The sequence below is a fragment of the Oncorhynchus tshawytscha genome, linkage group LG30 (genome assembly GCF_018296145.1).
Source record: "Oncorhynchus tshawytscha isolate Ot180627B linkage group LG30, Otsh_v2.0, whole genome shotgun sequence".
Classification (NCBI taxonomy): Eukaryota; Metazoa; Chordata; class Actinopteri; order Salmoniformes; family Salmonidae; genus Oncorhynchus; species Oncorhynchus tshawytscha.
In genome coordinates this window covers 13,674,987-13,697,080 of record NC_056458.1, presented here as the reverse complement: position 1 = coordinate 13,697,080, position 22,094 = coordinate 13,674,987, and the positions used below count along the sequence as shown (strand labels likewise).

Genomic DNA, 22,094 nt, shown 5'->3' with positions numbered 1-22,094 from the left:
CATGGCAGCTAGGGTGGGGAAGACTCTCACACCTGACCCCTTGACCCCTGGTCAAGATTGGTCCTCTGTCTCTCCGGTCTAGCCCATGTCTTTATTGAGGGTTTCAGGAGGGTTTCTGGCGATCTGTATTCCCTGCTGGATTGGAGCAAGTTTATAGTAACACAGAGAGAGATGCTCACTCCTGATTTTCAAACGTCTGTTTCTGTCCCATAGAAATGAGGGAGTGCTCTGGGCTGCTGAGTGACTGGCTGTGTTGCTAGAGGTGGTGGAAGGAGAGAGGGGGGCTTGGGTTGGAGAATACGCAGGGGACGGACGGTACAGTAGCATACAGTAGCATACTGTGGTCTCCAGTACTCTTATCTGCCACCGAACAGAGCTGGCACGGCTGATATTTGTGAAAACAGCAGGATGTGTTGACAAGGCCAGGAAAAACACGGTAAAAAAAGTACTCTGCCACAAAACTGCTCCACACACACCACCTCAGTGATGTGTGTGAAAAAAACAGATAATCTGTCCACCAACAGATGTACTATAAGTGAAGAATTAGCTCCTTACATTACAGTAGGTCCTCTATGCCAGCAAACTGTTCTAAATTCATTTCTGATCATATTAAAGTTATCACAGTGCCTAAAATAAAACTTCACGATCACAATAGAGGTCAATACCAGTGTACAGCACAAAGCCACCTGCACCAAGTTAGTCCATCCAATCAAATACTGACACAAAACGTCAATAAAAAACTCAATGACTTGCGCAATACTAACGACACCATAAAACCACTCATGTATCCAAAGACAACATAGATATTAGGCAAATGAGTGCCAGTGGCCTATATGCAGCCATATGCAACACTCTCCAAGCTCCACTCTATCCCCTTCCTCTCTGTCTTACAGTGGGTGCTTCAAAACAAAATGAGCTCCACTCCCCTGGCCAAAATCCATTTTTAACCTCCCAAGCAACCGAGATTACTGCAAATCCCTGGAAGCTACAAGGACCGAGAAAATGTGTTTTCACCTTGCATGTTCTACATCAAGGTCATGGACTATGAGAGACGGTCTGCCTGGAAGAGGAATACGCTGTGTGGTGGTAGTGGGGAGGCAGGAGTAGAAGATCGTTTTACAGGGAAAGCCAGGGGGGATTAGCTCGGAGTGAAAAGTTAACTTTCCACCATCGCCCTGCCTGACGCTTCACCTCTCACTGCCGCAGCGCCCTCTTCCTCCTGTCTGATCAGAAGGAGGAAGGAAACCTTGCACCTGCTCTTTTACCAGCCACCCCCATCTCCCCATCTCTTCATCTCCCCATCTTTTCATCTCCCCATCTCTTCATCTCCCCATCTGCCCATCTCTTCATCTCCCCATCTCTTCATCTCCCCATCTGCCCATCTCTTCATCTCCCCATCTCTTCATCTACCCATCTCTTCATCTCTCATCTGCCCATCATCCCAACTCCATCCCATCTCTTCATCTACCCATCTCTTCATCTCCCCATCTGCCCATCTCTTCATCTTCCCATCTCTTCAACTGCCCATCTCTTCATCTACCCATCTGCCCATCTCTTCATCTACCCATCTCTTCATCTACCCATCTCTTCATCTCCCAATCTGCCCATCTCTTTATCTCCCCGTCTCTTTCTCTTCATCTCCCCGTCTCTTTATTTCTTCATCTGCCCATCTCTTTATCTCCCCATCTGCCCATCTCTTCATCTACCCATCTCTTCATCTCCCCATCCCATCTCATCCCATCTCTTCTTCATCTCCCCATCTCTTCATCTACCCATCTCTTCATCTCCCCATCTGCCCATCTCTTCATCTCCCCATCTCTTCAACTGCCCATCTCTTCATCTGCCCATCTCTTGCCCATCTCTTCATCTACCCATCTCTTCATCTCCCCATCTGCCCATCTCTTCATCTCCCCATCTGCCCATCTCTTCATCTCCCCATCTCTCTTCATCTCCCCGTCTCTTTCTCCCCATCTGCCCATCTCCCCATCTGCCCATCTCTTCATCTACCCATCTCTTCATCTCCCCATCTGCCCATCTCTTCATCTCCCCATCTCTTCATCTGCCCATCTCTTTATCTCCCCATCTCTTCATCTCCCCATCTGCCCATCTCTTCATCTACCCATCTTCTTCATCTGCCCATCTCTTCATCTCTCCCATCTCTTCATCTACCCATCCCATCATCTCCTCATCTCCCCATCTGCCCATCTCTTCATCTCCCCATCTCTTTCATCTCCCCATCTGCCCATCTCTTTATCTCTTCATCTGCCCATCTCTTCATCTCCCCATCTGCCCATCTCTTCATCCCCCATCTGCCCATCTCTTCATCTACCCATCTCTTCATCTCCCCATCTGCCCATCTCTTCATCATCTCTTCCTGCCCATCTCTTCATCTCCCCATCTGCCCATCTCTTCATCTCCCCTTCTCTTCATCTCCCCGTCTCTTTATTTCTTCATCTGCCCATCTCTTTATCTCCCCATCTGCCCATCTCTTCATCTACCCATCTCTTCATCTCCCCATCTGCCCATCTCTTCATCTACCCATCTCTTCATCTACCCATCTCTTCATCTCCCCATCTCTTCATCTCCCCGTCTCTTCTTTATCTCTTCATCTACCCATCTCTTCATCTCCCCATCTGCCCATCTCTTCATCTCCCCATCTCTTCAACTGCCCATCTCTTCATCTACCCATCTCTTCATCTACCCATCTCTTTATCTCCCCATCTCTTCATCTCCCCATCTGCCCATCTCTTCATCTACCCATCTCTTCATCTCCCCATCTGCCCATCTCTTCATCTCCCCATCTGCCCATCTCTTCATCTCCCCATCTCTTTATCTCTTCATCTCCCCGTCTCTTTCTCTTCATCTCCCAGTCTCTTTATCTCTTCATCTCTTCATCTCCCCATCTGCCCATCTCTTCATCTCCCCATCTCTTCATCTGCCCATCTCTTTATCTCCCCATCTCTTCATCTCCCCATCTGCCCATCTCTTCATCTACCCATCTCTTCATCTCCCCATCTGCCCATCTCTTCATCTCCCCATCTCTTTATCTCTTCATCTACCCATCTCTTCATCTACCCATCTCCTCATCTCCCCATCTGCCCATCTCTTCATCTCCCCATCTCTTCAACTGCCCATCTCTTTCTCTTCATCTGCCCATCTCTTTATCTCTTCATCTGCCCATCTCTTCATCTCCCCATCTGCCCATCTCTTCAATTCCCCATCTGCCCATCTCTTCATCTACCCATCTCTTCATCTCCCCATCTGCCCATCTCTTCATCTCCCCATCTCTTCAACTGCCCATCTCTTCATCTACCCATCTCTTTATCTCTTCATCTCCCCGTCTCTTTCTCTTCATCTGCCCATCTCTTTATCTCTTCATCTGCCCATCTCTTTATCTCTTCATCTGCCCATCTCTTTATCTCTTCATCTGCCCATCTCTTTATCTCTTCATCTGCCCATCTCTTCATCTCCCCATCTCTTTATCTCTTCATCTGCCCATCTCTTCATCCCCCCATCTGCCCATCTCTTCATCTCCCCATCTCTTCAACTGCCCATCTCTTCATCTGCCCATCTCTTCATCTACCCATCTCTTCATCTCCCCATCTGCCCATCTCTTCATCTCCCCATCTCTTCACTGCCCATCTCTTCATCTCCCCATCTCTTCAACTGCCCATCTCTTCATCTGCCCATCTCTTCATCTGCCCATCTCTTCATCTCCCCATCTCTTCAACTGCCCATCTCTTCATCTCCCCATCTCTTCATCTCCCCATCTGCCCATCTCTTCATCTCTTCATCTGCCCATCTCTTCATCTCCCCATCTCTTCATCTGCCCATCTCTTCATCTCCCCATCTCTTCATCTCCCCATCTCTTCAACTGCCCATCTCTTCATCTGCCCATCTCTTCATCTCCCCATCTCTTCAACTGCCCATCTCTTCATCTGCCCATCTCTTCATCTGCCCATCTCTTCATCTCCCCATCTCTTCAACTGCCCATCTCTTCATCTGCCCATCTCTTCATCTCCCCATCTCTTCAACTGCCCATCTCTTCATCTGCCCATCTCTTCATCTGCCCATCTCTTCATCTCCCCATCTCTTCATCTGCCCATCTCTTCATCTACCCATCTCTTCATCTCCCCATCTGCCCATCTCTTCATCTCCCCATCTCTTCAACTGCCCATCTCTTCATCTCCCCATCTCTTCAACTGCCCATCTCTTCATCTGCCCATCTCTTCATCTGCCCATCTCTTCATCTCCCCATCTCTTCAACTGCCCATCTCTTCATCTCCCCATCTCTTCATCTCTCCATCTGCCCATCTCTTCATCTGCCCATCTCTTCATCTCCCCATCTCTTCATCTGCCCATCTCTTCATCTCCCCATCTCTTCATCTCCCCATCTCTTTATCTCTTCATCTGCCCATCTCTTCATCTCTTCATCTCCCCATCTCTTCAACTGCCCATCTCTTCATCTGCCCATCTCTTCATCTCCCCATCTCTTTACCTCTTCATCTGCCCATCTCTTCATCTCTTCATCTGCCCATCTCTTCATCTCCCCATCTCTTCATCTGCCCATCTCTTCATCTCTTCATCTGCCCATCTCTTCATCTCCCCATCTCTTCATCTGCCCATCTCTTCATCTCCCCATCTCTTTATCTCTTCATCTGCCCATCTCTTCATCTGCCCATCTCTTCATCTCCCCATCTCTTCATCTGCCCATCTCTTCATCTCCCCATCTCTTTATCTCTTCATCTGCCCATCTCTTCATCTCTTCATCTCCCCATCTCTTCATCTCCCCATCTCTTCATCTCCCCGTCTCTTTATCTCTTCATCTGCCCATCTCTTCATCTGCCCATCTCGTCATCTACCCATCTCTTCATCTTCCCATCTCTTCATCTGCCCATCTCTTCATCTCTTCATCTGCCCATCTCTTCATCTCCCCATCTCTTTATCTCTTCATCTGCCCATCTCTTCATCTCTTCATCTGCCCATCTCTTCATCTCCCCATCTCTTCATCTGCCCATCTCTTCATCTCCCCATCTCTTCATCTCCCCATCTCTTTATCTCTTCATCTGCCCATCTCTTCATCTCCCCATCTCTTCATCTGCCCATCTCTTCATCTCTTCATCTGCCCATCTCTTCATCTCCCCATCTCTTCATCTGCCCATCTCTTCATCTCTTCATCTGCCCATCTCTTCATCTCCCCATCTCTTCATCTGCCCATCTCTTCATCTCCCCATTTCTTTATCTCTTCATCTGCCCATCTCTTCATCTCTTCATCTGCCCATCTCTTCATCTCCCCATCTCTTCATCTGCCCATCTCTTCATCTCCCCATCTCTTCATCTCCCCATCTCTTTATCTCTTCATCTGCCCGTCTCTTCATCTCCCCATCTCCCCATCTCTTCAACTGCTCATCTCTTCATCTCCCCATCTCTTCATCTCCCCATCTGCCCATCTCTTCATCTCCCCATCTCTTCATCTCCCCATCTCTTCAAGTCCCCATCTCTTCATCTCTATATCTATTCATCTCCCCATCTCTTCATCTCTATATCTATTCATCTCCCCATCTCTTCATCTCTATATCTATTCATCTCCCCATCTCCACAACTCTTCATCTCCCCATCTCTTCATCTCCCCATCCCTATATCTCCCATGCCTCCACTGAGTCAATCTACCGACCAGAGACCTGCACTGTAACATCAGTGTATCATCATATCTGAGGCTGGCTGGGTGGGGGCCATGGTTTCTATCCCAGCCCCACAGACACCAGGAGACAGGTTTCCACATGGGCCTGTGCTTTCATACCTATCCAGTCTACAATAATGACACTGGCAGGAGGCCTAGTGGAAGTGTAGTAGTCCTCTAAATAGGGGTGGTTTAGATGGAGGAGAGAGACAGGGAGTTTGGGAGGAGACAGAGAAAACAGAGGAAGGCAGGGGTTTTGGAGGGGGGGCAGGGAGGGAGGCAGGGTGGTCATGTGGGAGGCAGGAGGGAGAAGAGAGTGGAGGCTGGCATATATGGCGGAGATAGCCTTTGGTGGGAGACAGGGAGGGGGACGTGGTAGGGGGGGATGTAAGAAGGTGAATTTGCCCCTCTGGTTAAGGTGCTGTGTGTGTATAATGAAGGGATAGTCAGTCGGGTTTACCCCAGGTGCGCGCATTGACATCAGGCCGTGTATGTATGAGGGGGAATAATCACAGGCTGCTGATATTTCAATCCCCTTCTCAGGGCTTAGTCACATCACTGGCTTCTCTAGCGCCTGACAATTCACCCCACTCTCATCGCTCCATCCACAGACAACACCCCGTTATTTATTTATTCAAGCATTTATTCATCTATTTCAATGCACTTACAGTGTACAGCATGAAATTCTCCAGCATGGGCCCGTTGATTTGAATATAAACTGCCGTCCGCGTCTCCGTGCGGATGGGAAGGCAACATGATCAATACTTGGCCTAGGGATAGAGCATTTAACACGGAGTTTGATTTATACTTCAAAAGTTCCAATTACCCTGTCAAAGGCCTGGAGATGGCGGCTGTTTTAACAGCTGAACAACTGCACGGCTTTATGATGCCCTTTAAATAAAGTTTAACACGACCAACCTCCTGCATTAAAACATCTATAGGCCCTAAGTGTGTCATAAACAACATACAGTATGTGCTTCATCATGTCATGTCTAGGGCCAGAAGATTCTGTATTATGTGGTAAAAGGTCAAATCTCCCAATAAAATGTCCCATTGAAGAGATTTGGAATATAAAAGCAAATGAAACTAATGCAAATAAAGCCAAACATTACCTCTACCATACATAGAGTTGTATTGGTTCTATATGCAGACAGATGTAAAGGTATAGGTTAGCAGGAAATCATCCCTGCAGATTTCCATCAGGCCCTTCTCATGTCTGAACATCTGTCATGTTGGTAGGACCCTTCTACAAAGAAGAGATGAGTAATCTATTGTTTCCTGGCCTTCCTCTATCCTTCTCCTCTTTCTCCCTCCCAGTCCTCCTGTCCTCCTACAGCTCTCAGCCCAGGCACCTCTGACAAATTATTATGTCTGACCCCAGGGTGGTAACACCTGTGTCCCCCCCACCCCTGTCCACCCCTGTCCCTATTTCAAAAACCTATTACATAGATCTGAGCTGCTGTCAGACATTTCCCATTCTGCCTTATCAGTGGCGGGACTGATGTCTGGCACGGCAAACAGACTCTGTGTAAAGTGCTTAAATAAAGCATGAAATCAACAGGATGCCTGCCTGAGGCGTGCTGTATCACAGCGCCACATCTCCCTGGCCAGAGGGCCCCACCCGCAACCCCGCTCTGCCTCCCACTGCAGGCTGCAGGTACAGCTGCTCACCTTCACACAACATGTGCTCCATTTGGGCTCATCAACCGGGACCCACCCGGCTCCAAGTCAACGCTTTTAACTGATTTTAGTTGTTGATGCACATAGGGCTGGATATAAAAATACTTCCAATCTGACTCTGTGTGACTGTGTGTACGTCTGCCATTTTTCTGCCTCCCGACAGATGGATTTGCATACATTGGGAGTGAGGCTGAGGGCTTGAAAATCCCTCCTCCATTTTAGCCGTTTGGTCATGGTGGCGTTCATACACGGGCTAAAAAGAGTAAGCTATTTACACCACATACTGCAGCTTTCAACAGGCTGGTTCAGAAATCCAGACACGTAACACACTTATCACTCACTCCACAGCTTATCTGGTGTGTTTGTTTGTGTGTGTGTGTGTGTGTGTGTGTGTGTGTGTGTGTGTGTGTGTGTGTGTGATGGAGGGAGGGAGGGAGGTGAGCTAAACAGGGCTGTAAGACAGACATGTGAAGAGAACTTACCAGGGAACTGATAGCTGTAGCTCGGGGCGAATCCAGTGTATCCACGGCCGTACGTCGCCACAATGTTCGGGTAACCTTGAGAAAGAAAAGGTACAAAACACATTATAGAACTTAATTTGGCAAAAAGGCACTGCAGTGGTGGAAAAAAGTACCCAATTCTCATACTGGAGTAAAAGTAAAGAACCTTTAAGAGAAAGACTCAAGTAAAAGTGAAAGTCACCCATTAAAATACTACTTGAGTAAAAGTCCAAAAGTATTTGGTTATACTCAAGTATCAAAAGTAAATGTAATTGCTAAAATATACTTAAGTATACTTAAGTATCAAAAGTAAATGTAATTGCTAAAATATACTTAAGTATACTTAAGTATCAAAAGTAAATGTAATTGCTAAAATATACTTAAGTATACTTAAGTATCAAAAGTAAAATTATAAATAATTTAAAATTCCTTATATTAAGCAAACCAGACGGCACAATATTTTTTATATTTTTTTTATGGATAGCCAGGGGCATACTCCAACACACAGATATCATTTACAAAAGAAGCATTTGTGTTTAGTGAGTCCGCCAGATCAGAGGCAGTAGGGATGCCCAGGGATGTTCTCTTTATAAGTGTGTGAATTGGACCATTTTCCTGTCCTACTAACCATTCAAAATGTAATGAGCACTTTTGGGTATCAGGGAAAATGTATGGAGTAAAAAACACATACTTTTATTTAGGAATGCATTGAAGTAACAGTAAAAGTAATCAAAAATATGAATAGTAAAGTAAAGTACAAATACCACAAAAAAACAAATTAAGTAGTACTTTCAACAATTTTTACTTAAGTACTTTACACCACGGAGGCATTGTCAATGCTTTCTGCCTCTGCAAGAGGGATATAGACATGCAAATATCTGGACTACACTGGGAATACGTTTGTATAAAACTTTGCATAATGCTTTCATGGGTTATCCTCTGGGTCCAAATGTTTGTATTTTCCATACCCCAAAATAAAGTATATCAAATCAATCAACCAATCAACTGAGGAAGGCCACGCATCAAGAGCTGTCATGATGGCTTAGCATGAATAAATAGCCTGTACCTTCCCTGTTCCACCAGCCTGATGGTGACTGATGAGGCTCTAGGAGAAAATAACTGTGAACCATATCAATATCCAAATTGGCTTGGATGATATACTGTAAGTATATCTATCATGTGCTGCAGCGCAATCTAATATGCAGACTAAAATCATAATAATATATATGTAAATAAAAACACAGCTTTAAAATGAGTGTGTGTGTCATTTCAAAATTAATTTGCCATCTGTTGTGGTTTTCGTAGCTACCAGTGCTGACGCAGAATGTTGACGACGTGGCTCAGTTATTCTGGGTCTGTTTATTCCTTTGCATTTGTCATGGTTGGTACATTTCTTAAAGTGTGGAAATTAGCAATAGGGCTGACCCCGTTTAGTAGACTGGTCGATTATTTGGTGGATAAGCTGTTGGCCGACCGAGATTTTATTTGTGGCGAAGTGGCAAATATATACAGTACCAGTCAAAAGTTTGGACACATTGACTCATTCAAGCGTTATTCTTTTGTTGACTATTTTCTACATTGCAGAATAATAGTGAAGACATCAAAACTATGAAATAACACGTGATCATGTAGTAACCCAAAAAGTTTAAAATCAAAATGTATTTTATATTTGAGATTCTTCAAAGTAGCCACCCTTTGCCTTGATAACAGCTTTGCACACTCTTGGCACATACATTTTTTTTTATTTCACCTATATTTAACCAGGTAGGCTAGTTGAGAACAAGTTCACATTTACAACTGCGACCTGGCCAAGATAAAGCAAAGCAGTGCAACACAAACAACAACACAGAGTTACACATGGAATAAACAAGCGTACAGTCAATAACACAATAGAACAAAAGAAAGTCTATATACAGTGTGTGCAAATGGCGTGAGGAGGTAAGGCAATAAATAGGCCATAGTAGCGAAGTAATTACAATTTAGCAGATTAACACTGAGTGATAAATAAGCAGATGATGATGTGCAAGTAGAGATACTGGTGTGCAAAAGAGCAGAAAAGTAAATAAAAACAATATGGGGATGAGGTAGGTAGATTGGGTGGGCTATTTATTGATGGACTATGTACAGCTGCAGCGATCGGTTAGCTGCTCAGATAGCTGATGTTTAAAGTTAGTGAGGGAAATATAAGTCTCCAGCTTCAGCGATTTTTGCAATTTGTTCCAGTCACTGGCAGCAGAGAAGTGGAAGGAAAGGCAGCCAAAGGAGGAGTTGGCTTTGGGGATGACCAGTGAGATATACCTGCTGGAGCGCGTGCTACGGGTGGGTGTTGTTATCGTGACCAGTGAGCTGAGATAAGGCAGAGCTTTACCTTCTCTCATTTACATTCTATCAACCAGCTTCATGAATGCATTTCAATTTCTTCCTTCCTAATTTCTTTCCTTTTTAATGCGTTTAAGCCAATCAGTTGTGTTGTGACAAGGTAGGGGTGGTATACAGAAGATAGCCCTACTTGGTAAAAGACCAAGTCCATATTATGGCAAGAACAGCTCAGAAAAGTAAAGAGAAACGACAGTACATCATTACTTTAAGACATGAAGGTCAGTCAATCTGGAAAACGTAAAGAATTTAGAACGTTTCTTCAAGTGCACTCGCAAAAACCATCAAGCGCTATCATGAAACCGGCTCTCATGAAAGGAAGACCCAGAGTTACCTCTGCAGAGGATAAGTTCATTAGAGTTAACTGTACCCCAGAAATTGCAGCCCAAATAAATGCTTCACAGAGTTCCAGTAACAGACAACATTAACTGTTCAGAGGAGACTGAATGAATCAGGCCTTCATGGTCGAACTGCTGCAAAGAAACCACTACTAAAGGACACCAATCAGAAGAAGAGACTTGCTTGGCCCAAGAAACACGAGCAATTGACATTAGACTGGTGGAAATCTGTCCTTTGGTCTGATGAGTCCAAATTTGAGATTTTTGTTTCCATCTGCTGTGTCTTTGTGAGACGCAGACTAGGTGAACGGATGATCTCTGCATGTGTGGTTCCCACCATCCAGCATGGAGGAGGAGGTGTGATGGTGTGGGGGTGCTTTGCTGTTGACTCTGTCTGTGATTTATTTAGAATTCAAGGCACACTTAACCAGCATGGCTAACACAGCATTCTGCAGCAATACGCCATCCCATCTGGTTTGCGCTTAGTGGGGCTATCATTGTTTTTTTCAACAGGACAATGACCCAAAACACACCTCCAGGCTGTGTAAGGGCTATTTGACCAAGAAGTAGAGTGATGGAGTGCTGCATCAGATGACCTGGCCTCCACAATCACCCGACCTCAACCCAAATGAGATGGTTTGTGGATGAGTTGGGCCGCAGAGTGAAGGAAAAGCAGCCAACAAGTGCTCTGCATATCAACTCCTTCAAGACTGTTGGAAAATAATTCCTCATGAAGCTGGTTGAGAGAATGCCAAGAGTGTGCAAAGCTATCAAGGCAAAGGATGGTTACTTTGACGAATCTCAAATATGAAATATATTTTGATTTATTTAACCCTTTTTTGGTTACTACATGATTCCATATGTGTTATTTAATAGTTTTGATGTCTTCAGTATTATTCTACAATGTAGAAAATAGTAAAAAATTAAGAAAAACCCTTGAATGAGTAGGTCTGTCCAAAGTTTTCACTGGTATTGTATATAAAACGATTTATGGCACACGAGACAACTGTCTGATTCACATCTGTCTCAGTGGACTAATTCACTGAAGAGGCCGCAGGGATGGCCCACCAGTATCACCAGTAGTAGCCTACATTTACTGTTAATTCCCATAATTTCTAATCTACAATGTTTGTTTGGTTACGGTAATTTAGGTTAATGCATTCAATATATTATTATTACAGTCTTACCGTTGTCATTGTAGGAGTGGACATGTTGTTTGCAGAGCACACAACCTAGGCTTCACTTGTGAGAAAAAGTTTTGGGTTTATTTAATTCCACTTATGAGTTGTCAATTAATTCATTGACAGGAGCGCTCCAAACAAAAGACAATCTTGAGTAAGGACACGCACCTGATTTCGCATAGAATTCGACCTAGGCTTCCTGGCCTGCACGCAAAGGTTTCTAACCAGGAGTCTGGGTACCAGGCCATTAGGACCTGATGGTAGCTAGCAGGTTGGGTAGTACCAAAGCATGTATAGAGTATATAAAAAGGAGATTACTGTGACTCAGCGGTCACATGTAGTCCTATAAATATGTAACGATGTGTGTTGAGAGTCGGGAAGCAAGTTCAGGGAGTGAGTGTTTTAATAAATAAACACAATATAATACAAAATAAGAAACACAAACAACGCACAGACATGACACAGGAACAGAAACAATGACACCTGGAGAGGGAACCAAAGGGAGTGACATATATAGGGCAGATAATCAAGGAGGTGATGGAGTCCAGGTGAGTGTCATTATGCGCAGATGCGCGTAACGATGGGGACAGGTGTGTGCCATAACGAGCAGCCTGGTGACCTAGAGGCCGGAGAGGGAGCACACATGACAAAATGTGCCAATAGTTCCTTAATGTAGCCTATTTAAGTCTTTCCAGCTCTCTCCCTTTCGATAACCACAACATGAAAGGGGGGAAAAAATGTCCAGTGGAAACATAAAAATAGGCCTACCTGATTACTTCCAATCCCATGCGCAAATAGTCTGCAGCTGTGTCTGTCTGTCCGAAGCTTAAACAATGTGGCAAGTTAGCTAGCATGATCAGGCTGGAGTTAATATCTGATGCAATGTTTCAAGTTATTTTCAGACAGGCCATGCGTAGCCAATGTGATTTATAGGATATTTATTTTTATCAGGATATTTTCTGCCTGCAGGCTGCAATGTTTTTATTTGTTGGTTTATGTAGGCTATTTTTACATATTGGCAATGGCAATAGAAGTAATTTTTTGATTTGTATAACTTTCATTTAGATAGATTTTTGATTAACCACGTTACATTGATTTTGAGACATGAAGACTTTAATATAAATTAAATGAAACTGATCCACAAAAATGTGCATATGAAAATCATAACTGGCACGCAGATCAGTAGAAATGGTATGATAACTTGGCACTCCAAATGGAAAAGGTTGCCAACCACTGGTGTAGCCTATTACCGGCAACTTCAGGAGTGGACCAGCAGCAGCGGGCAGTCGGAGGGTCGGGAACAGGATTTTTTCTTCTGTTTATATTAATCTCTGGCTCCCTCTTTAGTAATTTTTGTGTCTTCATTTTTTAAAGCATCAGACAAGCAAAGTAGCCTACATAAAGTTGATTTCATTCAAACATAGGGTGTGTCTATATATCGAAAAATACACGTTTAAAAATGATGACCAAACGATTGGTCGAAAGAACAGACAACTATCGGTTGACCATTCTTTTTTTGGGTCGGGGCCGGCCCTAATGAGCAATATGTCAGCTGAACAGTTACCAGTTGAAACATACCTGGAAATACAGGGGAAAGTAGGCCAGATCTCAGTATACTGTATAGAGATGCTCACACACGCACACACACACACACACACACACACACACGTACATATTACCTCAAGTAACTGGTGCCTCTGCACATTGACTCTGTACAGGTACCCCCTGTATACAGCCTCGCTATTGTTATTTTACTGCTGCTCTATAATTATTTGTTACTTTTATTTCTTATTCTTTTTTGTAAACTGCACTGTTGGTTAGGGGCTTGTAAGTAAGCGTTTCACTGTAAGGCCTACACCTGTTGTATTCGGCATATGTGACAAATACAATTTGATTTGAACACAAACATACACAGTATCAATCCCAGCCAGATGGAGGATGGATAAGAGTGTGTGTGTGTGTGTGTGTGTGTGTGTGTGTGTGTGTGTGTGTGTGTGTGTGTGTGTGTGTGTGTGTGTGTGTGTGTGTGTGTGTGTGTGTGTGTGTGTGTGTGAGTAAAGCTGAAGCAGACCCGTCGGGCCAACAAGACAAAGTTGATTTATTGTTCCTCTGCTGTCAAGACGCTCATTACAACCACCAGTCCACAAGTTCATTATCTGGACAGCTTTCAAACAGCAGCAGCTGTGGGAACATATTGAGAAAGTGTGTGTTCGGGATGTGTGTGAGAGCTGAGTGTGTGTCTCTGTTTGTGCGTGTGTGTGTTTGTGTGCATGTGTGTGTATCCCTCTGTATATTGAGAAATTTGAGTGTGTGAACAGTGTGTGAACAGGTGAGTAAGTGAGTGAGTTTGATCGAAGGACAGATCAAGGAAGATCAGTTTGATCATCGCAAACATACTGTTCCTTTTAAAGCGAGGCTATTTCAAAAGCCTTTATCTGTTGTCATAAAAAGTTGTTATCATCTCCAGCCAAAGCTTTGTCTAAATTAGCCAGTAAAAAGGGATTCCCTCAAGCCAGAAGCAAATCACTAGAATCCACTCAGATATCTTTGTTTTATAGAGAACACACACCATGATAGGCTTGTGTTAAGGTTATCACAGAGTACTAACTTAATAAACTACTTTGCTGTTCCCCTGTGAAAGTCTCCTTTATGTCAAATAGCTTTGCTCTCTCTAGTGAGTTTACGCTGCAACTAACTTTATACAGAAATAGGATATAGTATAGTCATCGGACACTTTAAATCGGCTTCCCCCAGCTAAGCCTTGTCAATTCTCAGCATCACCCCAGACCAGACCAGACCAGGGGTGTTGTGACAGAGACAGAGGCCAGCTTAGAGGCCAGCTCTCTACTTCCAGGGCAAAGAAACATGTATGTCTGGGTAATAAATATCCAATCAGCCTTTTGCTGCCCATGACAAAGCTCAATTTAATCCTGAACAAGTGAGAAGATGCTTCTGACTGAGGGGCGATGAGGGGAGACCTGACCTGCAGGAACGAAATATGAGAGGCTAGACCAGCTTAGGGACTGATGAGAAAACAAATCACTGAACACAAAGAGAAGTGTCAGAGGTGGATCATTGTGAATTTGGCAATGATGTGATATCATGGGAAGTGATGGCATCATTATCTCTACGATGACAATGATAATACACACATTGCTTTAGAATTTGTCCCGTCAATGTAAAAAAATACCATCACCTAAACTGTGATTGAACAAACCACATGGAGTTCGGTGGGAATATTTCAGCCTGTGTGTCACACCCTGACCATAGTTTACTTTGTATATTTCTATGTTTTGGTTGGTCAGGGTGTGAGCTGAGTGGGCATTCTATGTTTCATGTCTAGTTTGTCTATTTCTATGTCTGGCCTGATATGGTTCTCAATCAGAGGCAGGTGTTAGTCATTGTCTCTGATTGGGAACCATATTTAGGTAGCCTGGGTTTCACTGTGTGTTTGTGGGTGATTGTTCCTGTTTTCACCAGATAGGGCTGTTTCGGTTTTGGTTACGTTTCCACGTTTGTTGTTTTTTGTAGTTTTTGTATTGATTCGTGTTTTACGTTTGTTGATTAAACATGGATCGCAATCTACACGCCGCATTTTGGTCCGACTCTCCTTCACCAAAAGAGAACCGTTACACTGTGTGTCAGGGCAGGCGTTATGGGCAGGCCTTGGGGGGCCAGGCCTGCCCTACCGTACCTCCTTGCCCGTTCAAATAAAATATTTAAATAATGATCATTTACAGGGGTGGAAAAAGTACTCAATTGTCACACTTGAGTAAAAGTAAAGATACCTTAGCAGAAAATGACTCAAGTAAAAGTGAAAGTCACCCAGTAAAATACTATTTGAGTAAAAGTCTAAAAGTATTTGGTTTTAAATATACTTAAGTAGTAAGTAAATGTAATTGCTAAAATGTACTTAAGTATCAAAAGTATACGTAATTTCAAATTCCTTATATTAAGCAAACCAGACGGGACAATTTATTATTATTTTTTACATTTACGGATAGCCAGGGGCATGCTCCAACACTCAGACATAATTTACAAATGAAGCATTTGTGTTTAGTAAGTCCACCAGATCAGAGGCAGTAGGGATGACCAGGGATGTTCTCTTGATAAGTGTGTGAATTGGACCATTTTCCTGTCAAAATGTAACAAGTTATTTTGGGTGTCAGAGAAAATGTTTGGAGTAAGAAGTACATTTCTTTAGGAATGTAGTGAAGTAAAGGCAAATGTTACCCAAAATATAAAAAGTAAAGTACAGATACCCCCCAAAAATACCTAAGTAGTATTTTAAAGTATTTTTGCTTAAGTACTTTACACCACTGACAATTTATTTGACCAAGACGCGAGCCGACGGAAAGATGCATCAATCTCAGATAAAGTATTTGAGCGAGCGAAAGAGCGCCCCTCTGTCTCAGTAAGTGTAGCCCATGTATCTGATTCTGTCTGGACTAAAATAGTATGGCAATGTCTTTCTCTTTTCTTGTAAGACAGAGGGGCGTTGTTTCGCTCGCTAAAATGCTATTTTGGACGAACGTGCAAAGGTAACCTACTTTATAAGTGATTTGTTTGACGTTCAGATGAAACCATCATGAAAGGTTGTGTTCATACCACATTAAAAGGTCATACATTTGTACAGTTAAATGACATTTCTTTACTATAAAACCCACACTAGAACTGCTAAAGCAGTCATTTGGACTGTTCATTCATTTAAAAAAATATTACTCTGCCATTTTTAAAGTCATGCCCCCCCCTCTGTCCTTGACATTTTTCTAAATCAGTCTATAAAACACACTGTCTTTGTTATAATCTTAATATCACAAACAGAACTGGTGTTATAACCAGTTTTAAGAGGACATCATTTTTTAAATGGTTTTCCTCCATTGCCCCTGCTTCTCACGAACGTAGTTCTCCCGATAGTTGAAGGTGCCATGCCAAGTTGATAATAACCCTGATAATTGCCTCAAAATTTCACCTAAAAAATACCTAAACTAATTTCACACATACAGCACCAGTCAAAAGTTTGGACACACCTATTCATTCAAGGGTTTTTCTTTATTTTTACTATTTTCTACATTGTAGAATAATAATGAAGACATCAAAACTATGAAATAACACATATGGAATCATGTAGTAACCAAAAAAGTGTTAAACAAATCAAAATATATGTTATATTTGAGATTCTTCAAAGTAGCCACCCTTTGCCTTGATGACTGCTTTGCACACGCTTGGTATTCTCTCAACCATCTTTGTTAAAAGTTAATTTGTGGAATTTATTTCCTTCTTAAGGCATCAGTCCATGGTTGCAACACTTACTACCTAGTTCCAACCTGCCTCTGGAAGCAACATCAGTGCAAGAACTGTTCGTTGGGAGTTTCATGAAATGGGTTTCAATAGACGAGCAGCCGCACTAAGATCACTATGCGCAATGCCAAGTGTCAGCTGGAGTGGTGTAAAGCTTGCCACCATTGGACTCTGGAGCAGTGGAAACGTGTTCTCTATAGTGATGAATCACACTTCACCATCTGGCAGTCCGGCGGACAAATCTGGGTTTGGCGGATGCCTGGAGAACACTACCTGCCCCAATGCATAATGCCAACTGTAAAGTTTGTTGGAGGAGGAATAATGGTCTGGTGCTGTTTTTCATGGTTCGGGCTAGGGCCCTTAGTTCCAGTGAAGGGAAATCTTAACCCTACAGTCTACAATGACATTCTACATGATTCTGTGCTTCCAACTTTGTGCAACAGTTTGGGTAAGGCCCTTTCCTGTTTCAGCATGACGATGCTCCCGTGCATAAAGCGAGGTCCATACTGAAATTTTTCACATTACAGAGCGAGTGGGCATATAAAGTGTCTATGTCGAGCGTAAAAGTGATCATAGGTCCTATGTGCTAGATTTATTCGTCAACTTTAGTTGTGAATGATACAAACCTTTAGAATGTCTTAGGAATCAACACATATATGGGCTGCATGATGTGACTATTGACTATTGACTATTTGAGAAAGTAGAAAAAAAAACCTTGCGCTCTGTTCCTTGCCTCAGGCTTCACAGCTGTTCTCTCATCAAGTGATCATATTTTCACCAATCAGACTATTCTCAAATGAATCTAATCTTTACTAATATGTCAAATGAGTTTCGTTTTAGAATGGCCCATTATCAAAGGGGCAGGGGGGGAAATACAAGCCATCTGTATGCATTCGAATAGAGAATGGAGGCCACGCTTTCCGCCGGTCTACTTTGTAAGCTACTTGGGTTTTAGCATGTGCTTGATATGAGCAGCTGATGAATAAATAGAAGAACACTTAATTCACTCCAAGCATCAACCACTGTTTGAGGAGCATGATCTCGCTGGCCCGACTGGTGATATTCTGTCCGCACTCTGTATGCCATGGGCTCTCCAACCTTGTTCCTGCAGCTACCCAGGGCTTAATTTGGGAAACCAAGTGAAATCTGTTCAGGAACATCAATAGTAATGTGTTTTCGCAATTAAACATATTTCCCTAAACTGTTGACAGCCATCTGCACGCTCGAGAAAGGAATAAAGGAGAGAGGGGATGGAAACGCATGTTGGTGATATTCTGTAAAGCTGAAGGGAATGTGTCACCCTATTAATTATGGAAACATAAACAATGTCCTATTACTAGGCTATTCAAATACAAATGCACTAATTGTAGGCTAACTGTAAGCCGCCCTGCACAATCAATGAACCTACAGCATCGCCTAGGGCTATACGTTCTCTTCCAGACTCATGGATAGACATTTTGGAGTGTAGCACAAGGTAACCAGTCCATCCAATCTGCATAATAATACGGTCCACACTCAAAAGTGATTTACTTTAATTTGTTTAATTTTGGAGTGTAGGCTAGACCAATTATGTACCAAAGACATCTTAAATCAGTTTTGTTTTATGTTTTTCTACCATGCGTAATGTAATATGCGTTAGGCTATGCATTGTATAATGGCACAATCATCATTTTAATTCAGGATTTTTGTGGTGTCTCTAAAGAGGGACAATAGAGCCCGGAGTACCAGGCCATTAGGACCTGATGGTAGTTAGCAAGTTGGGTAATACCAAAGCATGTCCAGAGTGCATGAAAGGAGATTACCATGTCACATGGAATTTTACTGCAGTCATGACTCATGATTGCCCATGTGGCGGTAATATTGTCACCAATATTGTCACCTAGTTGCACCTGTGTAAGGATCATGCTGTTTCATCAGCTTCTTGATATGCCACACCTATCAGGTGGATGGATTATCTTGGTAAAGGAGAAATATTCACAGGGATGTAAGCAAATCTGTGCACAAAATGTGAGAGCAATAAGCTTTTTGTGCATATCGGAAATGTTCTGGGATCTTTTATTTCACCTCATGAAACATGCAGCACTTTACATGTTGCGTTTATATTTTTGTTCAGTATAGTCATTATAATGCCATTATTGCTTTTGTGATGATTTTGTACTGACCTTTTGTACTGACAACAACAAAATGATTATTTGTGCATACTGTTAAAAAGAATGGTGCACGTCCACACATAGGAGGTCCCGTGAAAAAACTGGCCCCCCTATGGAAATCAAATGCCCATCCAACTGATTCCTTCTGGCACCGGCCTTGCTGTGTCTGTGTCTGTGTGTGTGTGAGTGTATTTGTGTGTGTGTTTGCCCTGGGCCTCCTGCTGCAGTTCACTAGGTAGTATGTGCTGACTGTCCCAGCAGAGAGTTAAATGAGGCACATCTACATGGCAGGGAGTGGGGGGGTCAGGGGCTGGTATTTAAAGGGCATGGCGTGAATACTGTTCTGTGGCGCTCTGTTGACACATGGGCCGCTGCCTCAGGACATGGAGGGAGGGCTACAGCACATCAGGGGCATACAGAGCAACCGCAGTCACTTGCCCATAAAGGGAAAAAATGTAAACTTTCCTCACACATACTCTGTCACACACCCACTCATCTCCATACTCTGTCACACACCCACTCATCTCCATACTCTGTCACACACCCACTCATCTCCATACTCTGTCACACACCCACTCATCTCCATACTCTGTCACACACCCACTCATCTCCACAGTCTGTCACACACCCACTCATCTCCATACTCTGTCACACACCCACTCATCTCCATACTCTGTCACACACCCACTCATCTCCATACTCTGTCACACACCCACTCATCTCCACAGTCTCTCACACACCCACTCATCTCCATACTCTGTCACACACCCACTCATCTCCACAGTCTGTCACAAACCCACTCATCTCCATACTCTGTCACACACCCACTCATCTCCACAGTCTGTCACACACCCACTCATCTCCATACTCTGTCACACACCCACTCATCTCCATACTCTGTCACACACCCACTCATCTCCATACTCTGTCACACACCCACTCATCTCCACAGTCTCTCACACACCCACTCATCTCCATACTCTGTCACACACCCACTCATCTCCACAGTCTGTCACACACCCACTCATCTCCATACTCTGTCACACACCCACTCATCTCCACAGTCTGTCACACACCCACTCATCTCCATACTCTGTCACACACCCACTCATCTCCATACTTTGTCACACACCCACTCATCTCCATACTCTGTCACACACCCACTCATCTCCACAGTCTGTCACAAACCCACTCATCTCCATACTCTGTCACACACCCACTCATCTCCACAGTCTGTCACACACCCACTCATCTCCATACTCTGTCACACACCCACTCATCTCCATACTCTGTCACACACCCACTCATCTCCACAGTCTCTCACACACCCACTCATCTCCATACTCTGTCACACACCCACTCATCTCCACAGTCTGTCACAAACCCACTCATCTCCATACTCTGTCACACACCCACTCATCTCCACAGTCTGTCACACACCCACTCATCTCCATACTCTGTCACACACCCACTCATCTCCATACTCTGTCACACACCCACTCATCTCCATACTCTGTCACACACCCACTCATCTCCACAGTCTCTCACACACCCACTCATCTCCATACTCTGTCACACACCCACTCATCTCCACAGTCTGTCACACACCCACTCATCTCCATACTCTGTCACACACCCACTCATCTCCACAGTCTGTCACACACCCACTCATCTCCATACTCTGTCACACACCCACTCATCTCCATACTTTGTCACACACCCACTCATCTCCATACTCTGTCACACACCCACTCATCTCCATAATCTGTCACACACCCACTCATCTCCACAGTCTGTCACACACCCACTCATCTCCACAGTCTGTCACACACCCACTCATCTCCATACTCTGTCACACACCCACTCATCTCCACAGTCTGTCACACACCCACTCATCTCCATACTCTGTCACACACCCACTCATCTCCATACTCTGTCACACACCCACTCATCTCCATACTCTGTCACACACCCACTCATCTCCATACTATGTCACACACCCACTCATCTCGATACACTGTCACACACCCACTCATCTCCATACTCTGTCACACACCCACTCATCTCCATACTCTGTCACACACCCACTCATCTCCATACTCTGTCACACACCCACTCATCTCCATACTCTGTCACACACCCACTCATCTCCATACTCTGTCACACACCCACTCATCTCCATACTCTGTCACACACCCACTCATCTCCATACTGTGTCACACACCCACTCATCTCCATACTCTGTCACACACCCACTCATCTCCATACTCTGTCACACACCCACTCATCTCCATACTCTGTCACACACCCACTCATCTCCATACTCTGTCACACACCCACTCATCTCCATACTCTGTCACACACCCACTCATCTCCATACTCTGTCACACACCCACTCATCTCCATACTCTGTCACACACCCACTCATCTCCATACTCTGTCACACACCCACTCATCTCCATACTCTGTCACACACCCACTCATCTCCATACTCTGTCACACCCCACTCATCTCCATACTCTGTCACACACCCACTCATCTCCATACTCTGTCACACACCCACTCATCTCCACAGTCTGACACACATTCATAGACGTTTAAAGTAACTGTCCATTGAAAATATCACTTAATATTCTGTTAACTCATACCCAAATAATGTATTACTTGTATTGGTGGCATAAATGGGAGAAAAAACACAAAACATTTCACCTTAAAATTGTATCTGTAACAGACCATTTACAAAATATTAATAATAGAATAATATTTTTTATGACCGGTATACGCCCACACCATTCTGTTGTTGAGGTACGCCCACACCATTCTATTGTTGGGGTATGACCACACCATTCTGTTGTTGGGGTACGCCTACACCATTATATTGTTAAGGT

The 22,094-nt window shown here is 43.8% G+C and overlaps 1 protein-coding gene across 14 annotated transcripts in view; it reads right to left on the bottom strand.

The window, feature by feature from the left end:
• Nucleotides 1-22,094, bottom strand: part of LOC112250268 (RNA-binding protein Musashi homolog 2) — a 332,528-nt gene that overhangs the window by 46,777 nt on the left and 263,657 nt on the right. For 13 of the 14 annotated variants that reach the window (XM_042309137.1, XM_042309138.1, XM_042309136.1 and 10 more), the window contains exon 10: nt 7,843-7,917. In XM_042309137.1, coding sequence (XP_042165071.1) covers nt 7,843-7,917 — 75 coding nt within the window. Of the gene's footprint in view, nt 1-5,584; nt 6,451-7,842; nt 7,918-22,094 lie in introns of those variants that run through there. The other variant, XM_024420277.2, reaches the window with a different exon arrangement.